This window comes from Hemibagrus wyckioides, linkage group LG02, assembly GCF_019097595.1.
Source record: "Hemibagrus wyckioides isolate EC202008001 linkage group LG02, SWU_Hwy_1.0, whole genome shotgun sequence".
Classification (NCBI taxonomy): domain Eukaryota; kingdom Metazoa; phylum Chordata; class Actinopteri; order Siluriformes; family Bagridae; genus Hemibagrus; species Hemibagrus wyckioides.
Genome location: NC_080711.1, coordinates 6,867,582 through 6,876,577, shown reverse-complemented (window position 1 = coordinate 6,876,577; position 8,996 = coordinate 6,867,582). Strand labels below are relative to the sequence as shown.

Here is an 8,996-nt window from a genome sequence, read left to right as displayed (position 1 = left end):
AGAAGCTTCAGTGATTGACACAGTGGCATGTAAATAACATTCCTTATACTGTTTACATGTGTATTAGTTGAAATGTTTTGGGTGGGAAATGTTTATATCTAGCATAATACTGCCAAATTGTTAAGGAGGCAAGAAAGAACACAATGTTCGTTTAGTTGGAGATGGAGAGCGGCTCGGATCTACCGGAAACACGGAAACTGCGGCTGTAATAAACTGCTGTATGGGCGCGTGCTTCCACAGAGACGTCTGATCGCGGCACGAGCGCCATCTGTGTGTGTGTGTGTGGAAGAGAGAGGGAGAGATAGAGAGCGAGGGGAGGTAGAGAGAGAGAGAGTGGTTTGTGTGTGTGTATTCATCTGTTCATGAGAGAGAGAGAAAAAGCAGCAGAAGAAGAGTTTAAATCAGTTTACACACACACCGCCTTCATGGATGTATGAGATCTCCGTCACGCGCAGAGGCGGTTTTCAGTTCCAGTTTCTGTTTGTTTTTCCGCGCCGGCTTCCCAAAAACGCGAAAGCTCGCCCCCCACCACCAACACCACCTTGTGCACAATGCGCGGTGTGTGTGTCGGTGTCGGTGTGTGTAGCTGAGGGCGGACCACCATGGCCGAGCCGGAGGCTGCGGACACGGCGAGACCTGCGCGAGACTTTCCCTCCGCTGCGCCGCGTGAGAGCGATGATGCGGCGGGCACGCGCGTGCTCCTCAACCCGGCCACTGCTGCCGTCCTCACTGGCGTACCCGGAGCGCGTGGAGCCGAGGCGGTACACAGTAACGGCGGACACCGGAGCCGAGACAGCTCGGCGGAGAGGAGCCAAGGAGCAGGGAACGCACCTTGCGGCATCATGAAGGTGAGTGAGTCGCTGTCGGGTTTATTTTTTGTGTGCGCGCTGTTTTAGTTGCGCAAATGGACTTTGCCACGCTCGGGACTCCGGTTTTGATATTTGACAGTCAGAAGCGCTGCTTTTTTTAATGCCGTTCACACACAACTGACACTGCTCTGTGGGTCACATTGTCCGTTTCCGGTTTGCGGGCACGAGCGCGTGCCTCTGCGTGTGATCTCTTCTAGAATGTAGCTCAAGTTCAGGATGCAGAACCGTCTCGCGCTCCTGCACTTACACACACATTCGGCTGTAGTGCATCACGAAGTTTTCTCAGCAGCAGCGTTACTGATTATCGCGGTGTTACTGATTATTGCAGAACGGTGCAACATTTAGATCGGTCTTTATGCGCGTTCTTTTTCCCCCCTAAATAAATCACAGCATTCACATGACCCAGCAAAAGGCAAATCGTTTTCTGTGGAAACGCTCCCTGGCTCCTGAGCTCAGAATGTCTCTGTGGAGTTTTGTATGTTCTTACCATGTTTGCACGGGTGTCCTGTGGGTTCCTCCCACCTCGCAAAAGCATGCAGATGGGTGGATTGTCTATACTGAATTATCTCTAGGAGCGCGCGCGCGTGTGTGTGTGATGCCTATGTGACATGCAGGCATTCCCTCCATCCTTTGCAAGTTCTCTGACCTTGAGGCCAGTATCCTGGGTTAGACTCCTGATCCACCACTTTTGCAGTTTCTGCAACAGCCACTAGTTACCTTTGCAGACAAAAAATTCCTATGCATTTATTCTCAGTAAAAAAAACATGTCCTGCTCTTTAATCACTGACTGATATTGAAGTCATACCATGCAGCATGTTGCGTTTTTAAAGACAATGCTTTGAACTTTAACGTTAAACACAAGGTCTGCTAAACAGTGCACTGAATAATTCGGGGTTTTTTTGTGTGTGATCTTGTTTGACTAATATAATGCGAGGAACATAATAATAGCTATTGGATCATTGATTTGCGTCATCCTGCGTGCAATATGACTCGACTTTGTGAGGAGAAGAAAATCCAATCCATCAGTCGGATCAATCAGCTCCATTGATCAGCTGACCTGAGGCTTGAGGAGGCTTTGTTGGGCTAATTGAGTTTGGTAGGATTGCAAGGACAAAGATGTAACTGTTTGGAAGAAACAGAGGACACACACACACACACACACAAGTATTTTCTTTCACTCTCACACTTCCAGATACTTACACAGATCTATGATTAAATGCCACAACTTTGAGAAGTTCTCACTCTCTCTCTCTCTCTCTCTCTCTCTCTCTCTCTCTCTCTCTCTCTGTGTGTGTGTGTGTGCTTCCCTAAATCCCGTCCCCTGATCCTGGGTGGGAAATTGTTGTTTTGGAAGAAAGACTTTGTCCATCAGCTCGATCCATTCCGGTTTGCTTAGCAACCGAGACGAAGCAGCGCCTTATTCTGTCACTCGCTGGCTTTATTGAATTCCGGCTCTTGGCTGTGTGGGTGTCTTGGCACTGGCGCAAGGGAGCAAGTGACAGGGAAAAGGATTGTGAGTGTTGAAAAGGCTGCTGGGTTTTGTGTTTAAAACCAACCTGATGCGTTCGGCGTGGAAAATAATCACGGATAAAACTTTTTAAAAGCACCGTGCACATCTAGATTTTTAGACCGATGATAGTTTGTTTTTACGCACATTAAAATTTCCTTATCCCTAATCCATAGCAATTTAAGCCTTCTAAACACAGACTGAATCCTAAATGGCTTTCTATTCACTATATACTCGCACTAGGTAGGGGGGTTTCAGTGCTTTAGTCATTATGTCCAATTTAAAAGTATTTTTTATTTTATTAAAATTCAGCCTTTGTTTGCTTACATCTAAATGGCATGATAGGCTTTTTTGTATATTTTGTATATTAGGTAGAATTTTGACACACAATGTTCTGTTTAGTTGTAGAACAAGAAAGGAATTTCTCAAAAGAATAATAATTTTGCGATGTGCAATATTAGAAAAAATAATTAGTGCTGTTTACTCCTGAAAACCTTTATTCCGATTATGCACAGATCAGGCATAACATTATGACCACTCATAAGACCGATTATCTCCTCATCATGGCACCTGTTAGTGGGTGGGATATATTAGGCAAAGTGAAAGTGAAAAGTGTCCTCGAAGTTGATGTGTTAGAAGCAGGAATAATGGACAAGCGTAAGGATTTGAGCGACTTTGACGAAGGGCCATATTGTGATGGCTAGACCACTGGATCAGAGCATCTCCAAAACCGCAGCTCTTGTGGGGTGTTCCCGGTCTGCAGTGGTCAGTATCTGTCAAAAGTATCCTTTAAATATCTTTACAGCACTTAAAGGATCTGCTGCTAACATCTTGCTGCCAGATACCACAGCACACCTTCAGGGATCTAGTAGAGTCCATGCCTCGATAGGTCAGTGCTGTTTTGGCAGCAAAAAGTGGGAACCAACACAATATTAGGCAGGTGGTCATAATGTTATGCCTGATCTCATCAGCAGTAAGTTGTAGAGCATCCAAGAAACATGTTGTTGTGCTCAAAGCTGATGTGATGTGTGTGAGAAATAAACCTAATATTTTATGTCTGGTGAACATCCTCATGTTCCTTCAGTCGTCCAGGAACTGCTATCGGTTTTTAGAAAATCTGCTTGGAGAAGGTATGCCAAGAATGTAGGCATGATAAGTTGTCTAAATGCCTTGAGGCCTGGAGCAGTAAACCGGGAGTTGTGTTACACTTTGGGAAATCTTGTGCTCCTGTTAAACTGCAAAATCAGGTGTCTCATAGTATGTAATCATAATACTACTTTTCTTTTTTGTCATTTTAACCCCTGAGCTGAAGATCAGGTATGTGAGGTATGTGTTTTCTTCATGTCCTGTGTTGAAGCCCATTTCTGTCAGTCAGGCTTGCTCAGACAGATCCTCCTTCGCAGATGAGCCTCCGGCTGTGTGTGTGTGAGAGGGAGAGAGAGAGAGAGAGAGAGAGAGAGATGGATGAGAGCAGCGAGGTAGATGAGAGCATGCTTTCCCTTTACCATTTTTCCCTCTACGCAATGAGCCACTCCATCTCACTTCGAGAGCCGGCGTGGTTCACACTGGGTCTCGGGCCACGTCGTTCATCTTACGTTCATCGAATTAGCAATTTCGGTCGGCGCAATTAGTTAATAATGAACGAGTAAAATGAATGCTTTCTATTTAGACTCCTGGCTGGCTGGATCTGGAGCCACTCATCACATAAACACTGTTTCGGGTAGCCAAACCTATCAGAGTGTATTGTGTATGGATTCGTTAATATCGTTAATAGTGAAATGAAATGAATATTTATAGGATATGAACATGACATAGGAAAGATTAAGAGCACCTTTATAGGAAGCTTTGGGATATATTAAATCCCGAGCTGCCCTTGAGCATGACCTTTAACCCACAACTGCTTACTTTTGTATCCAGCCTCGAGTGTAAATTAAACCATACGAGCAAAATGTTCTGATGTCTCAGAGACACGTCCCTCTTGTCCCTGTCACGTGACTTGTGCGTCTGTCACGTGACTGTACATATTCAGTTAGCACCAAAAGTCATACACAGTTTAAATATACACAGTAACTATTTATTTATTTTTATCCTTTTAAAAAATCTTTAAAAAAATAATTGAAATAATAGATAAAAAATAAATAAATAAATAAAAATAAATAAATAAATTCTTTGCATTGGAATGTTAGTCATGTAAATTATTTTATATTGAAATAATAAACAGTCGATAATTTTAAACAGACAGAACTTAATATTAAGCAGCACGATACTAAAATAAAAAAAATAATTAATTTATTTTTCTCATTTCTAATATGATAAAAAAAAGCACAAATTGATCATTAATAATTCTTATGTTCCTTGTTTTTTATTATTATTATTTTTTAATTACAGAAATTTAGCGTATTTCTTTCTTTCTTTCTTTCTTTCTTTCTTTCTTTCTTTCTTTCTTTCTTTCTTTCTTTCTTTCTTTCTTTCTTTCTTTATTTATTTATTTAAGCCAATAAGCCGTCTATTCACTATATAGGCTCAGTACATAGATAGACAGGTAGTGCAGTATTTCACTGCCATCTTCAGATCGAGCCGTAAGTGTATACTGGAGATGAACCCATTACTAATACATTAGAATATATCATTAGTTCATTAATGGTATTAAATTCGAAAATTGGTACAAGATCTTATAACCAAGAACAGCACACATTTATTCATTTCATTTCCTGCATCCTGTGGTACAAGTGTGTTTACACAAAACTGAATAGTATGGTTTCTAACACAGAAAGAATGGACGAATCCACATCTGCTCAGCTCTATATTTGGATTTAGAAACCATCTCAGAAATAATTAAATTTATCTTTACACATTCCTAAAATGTGTGTAAAATCTTGTGCTCTAATAGCTGTTTTCATAAAACTAACCGCTGTTTATTTATCCGCACTAATCACTGCTAATCGCTCAGAATAATCAGCTGCCAATGTAGCACGCTCTCCCCTCGTCTAGACGCGGTGTATTTAGCATATTTGATTGTATTTAGACAAATCTGTCAATCATGGCGACTCAGCGTGGATAAACATGTCCACAGTGCGGCTGTGCCGAGTTTTAAATCAGATTCAGTTTCTATAATAGCTCCGCTCGGACACTAATGCTGGCTGTAATTCACATATTGTACACACACCACTATTACACAAATGTTACGTAACACACCACTTTCCAAATGTAGTGTGACAGTCACAGGGTCCAGAAGAACTGTACCAGATTCTCCATCTAATGTGTAAGGGTAGTGTGTAGGGATAGTGAACACTGTGTAAGGGTAGTGTGTAGGGATAGTGAACACTGTGTAAGGGTAGTGTGTAGGGATAGTGAACACTGTGTAAGGGTAGTGTGTAGTGTGCAGGGATAGTGTGAAGGGATAGTATATAGTGTGTAAGAGTCATGTGCAGGTGGTGTGTAGTGTGCAGGTGTACTGTATAGTGTGTAAGGGTAGTGTGTAGTGTGCAGGGATAGTGTGTAAGGGTAGTGTGTAGGGTGCAGGGATAGTGTATAGTGTGTAAGGGTAGTGTGTAGTGTGCAGGGATAGTGTGTAAGGGTAGTGTGTAGGGTGCAGGGATAGTGAATAGTGTGTAAGGGTAGTGTGTAGGGTGCAGGGATAGTGAATAGTGTGTAAGGGTAGTGTGTAGTGTGCAGGGATAGTAAATAGTGTGGAAGCATGGTGTGTAGTGTGCAGTGATAGTGTATAGTGTGTAAGGGTAGTGTGTAGGGTGCAGGGATAGTGAATAGTGTGTAAGGGTAGTGTGTAGTGTGCAGGGATAGTGAATAGTGTTTAAGGGTAGTGTGTAGGATGCAGGGATAGTGGATAGTGTTTAAGGGTAGTGTGTAGGATGCAGGGATAGTGAATAGTGTATAAGGGTAGTGTGTAGGGTGCAGGGATAGTGAATAGTGTATAAGGGTAGTGTGTAGGATGCAGGGATAGTGGATAGTGTTTAAGGGTAGTGTGTAGTGTGCAGGGATAGTGAATAGTGTGTAAGGGTAGTGTGTAGGATGCAGGGATAGTGGATAGTGTTTAAGGGTAGTGTGTAGGATGCAGGGATAGTGAATAGTGTATAAGGGTAGTGTGTAGGATGCAGGGATAGTGGATAGTGTTTAAGGGTAGTGTGTAGTGTGCAGGGATAGTGAATAGTGTGTAAGGGTAGTGTGTAGGATGCAGGGATAGTGGATAGTGTTTAAGGGTAGTGTGTAGGATGCAGGGATAGTGGATAGTGTTTAAGGGTAGTGTGTAGGATGCAGGGATAGTGGATAGTGTTTAAGGGTAGTGTGTAGGATGCAGGGATAGTGAATAGTGTGTAAGGGTAGTGTGTAGGATGCAGGGATAGTGAATAGTGTTTAAGGGTAGTGTGTAGTGTGCAGGGATAGTGTATAGTGTGTAAGGGTAGTGTGTAGTGTGCAGGGATAGTGAATAGTGTGTAAGGGTAGTGTGTAGTGTGCAGGGATAGTGAATAGTGTGTAAGGGTAGTGTGTAGGATGCAGGGATAGTGGATAGTGTTTAAGGGTAGTGTGTAGTGTGCAGGGATATTGTATAGTGTGTAAGGGTAGTGTGCAGGATGCAGGGATAGTGAATAGTGTATAAGGGTAATGTGTAGGATGCAGGGATAGTGGATAGTGTTTAAGGGTAGTGTGTAGGATGCAGGGATAGTGGATAGTGTTTAAGGGTAGTGTGTAGTGTGCAGGGATATTGTATAGTGTGTAAGGGTAGTGTGCAGGATGCAGGGATAGTGAATAGTGTATAAGGGTAGTGTGTAGGATGCAGGGATAGTGGATAGTGTTTAAGGGTAGTGTGTAGTGTGCAGGGATAGTGAATAGTGTGTAAGGGTAGTGTGTAGGATGCAGGGATAGTGGATAGTGTTTAAGGGTAGTGTGTAGGATGCAGGGATAGTGAATAGTGTATAAGGGTAGTGTGTAAGATGCAGGGATAGTGGATAGTGTTTAAGGGTAGTGTGTAGTGTGCAGGGATAGTGAATAGTGTGTAAGGGTAGTGTGTAGGATGCAGGGATAGTGGATAGTGTTTAAGGGTAGTGTGTAGGATGCAGGGATAGTGGATAGTGTTTAAGGGTAGTGTGTAGGATGCAGGGATAGTGGATAGTGTTTAAGGGTAGTGTGTAGGATGCAGGGATAGTGAATAGTGTGTAAGGGTAGTGTGTAGGATGCAGGGATAGTGAATAGTGTTTAAGGGTAGTGTGTAGTGTGCAGGGATAGTGTATAGTGTGTAAGGGTAGTGTGTAGTGTGCAGGGATAGTGAATAGTGTGTAAGGGTAGTGTGTAGTGTGCAGGGATAGTGAATAGTGTGTAAGGGTAGTGTGTAGGATGCAGGGATAGTGGATAGTGTTTAAGGGTAGTGTGTAGGATGCAGGGATAGTGGATAGTGTTTAAGGGTAGTGTGTAGTGTGCAGGGATATTGTATAGTGTGTAAGGGTAGTGTGCAGGATGCAGGGATAGTGAATAGTGTATAAGGGTAGTGTGTAGGATGCAGGGATAGTGGATAGTGTTTAAGGGTAGTGTGTAGTGTGCAGGGATATTGTATAGTGTGTAAGGGTAGTGTGCAGGATGCAGGGATAGTGAATAGTGTGTAAGGGTAGTGTGTAGTGTGCAGGGATAGTGTGTAAGGGTAGTGTGTAGGGTGCAGGGATAGTGAATAGTGTATAAGGGTAGTGTGTAGGATGCAGGGATAGTGGATAGTGTTTAAGGGTAGTGTGTAGGATGCAGGGATAGTGGATAGTGTTTAAGGGTAGTGTGTAGTGTGCAGGGATATTGTATAGTGTGTAAGGGTAGTGTGCAGGATGCAGGGATAGTGAATAGTGTATAAGGGTAGTGTGTAGGATGCAGGGATAGTGGATAGTGTTTAAGGGTAGTGTGTAGTGTGCAGGGATAGTGAATAGTGTGTAAGGGTAGTGTGTAGGATGCAGGGATAGTGGATAGTGTTTAAGGGTAGTGTGTAGGATGCAGGGAAAGTGAATAGTGTATAAGGGTAGTGTGTAGGATGCAGGGATAGTGGATAGTGTTTAAGGGTAGTGTGTAGTGTGCAGGGATAGTGAATAGTGTGTAAGGGTAGTGTGTAGGATGCAGGGATAGTGGATAGTGTTTAAGGGTAGTGTGTAGGATGCAGGGATAGTGGATAGTGTTTAAGGGTAGTGTGTAGGATGCAGGGATAGTGGATAGTGTTTAAGGGTAGTGTGTAGGATGCAGGGATAGTGAATAGTGTGTAAGGGTAGTGTGTAGGATGCAGGGATAGTGAATAGTGTTTAAGGATAGTGTGTAGTGTGCAGGGATAGTGTATAGTGTGTAAGGGTAGTGTGTAGTGTGCAGGGATAGTGAATAGTGTGTAAGGGTAGTGTGTAGTGTGCAGGTGTATTGTATAGTGTGTAAGGGTAGTGTGTAGTGTGCAGGGATAGTGTGTAAGGGTAGTGTGTAGGGTGCAGGGATAGTGAATAGTGTGTAAGGGTAGTGTGTAGTGTGCAGGGATAGTGAATAGTGTGTAAGGGTAGTGTGTAGTGTGCAGGGATAGTGAATAGTGTGTAAGGGTAGTGTGTAGTGTGCAGGGATAGTAAATAGTGTGGAAGCATGGTGTGTAGTGTGCA

The 8,996-nt window shown here is 43.1% G+C and overlaps 1 protein-coding gene across 1 annotated transcript in view; it reads left to right on the top strand.

Annotated features, from left to right (window-relative positions):
* The first annotated feature begins 218 nt into the window (after positions 1-218).
* Positions 219-8,996, top strand: part of plcl5 (phospholipase C like 5) — a 98,487-nt gene continuing 89,709 nt past the window's right edge. The window contains exon 1 of the mRNA XM_058409208.1: positions 219-848. Within this exon, the coding sequence (XP_058265191.1) occupies positions 603-848 (246 nt within the window). The 5' untranslated portion in view covers positions 219-602. The remainder of the gene's footprint in view (positions 849-8,996) is intronic.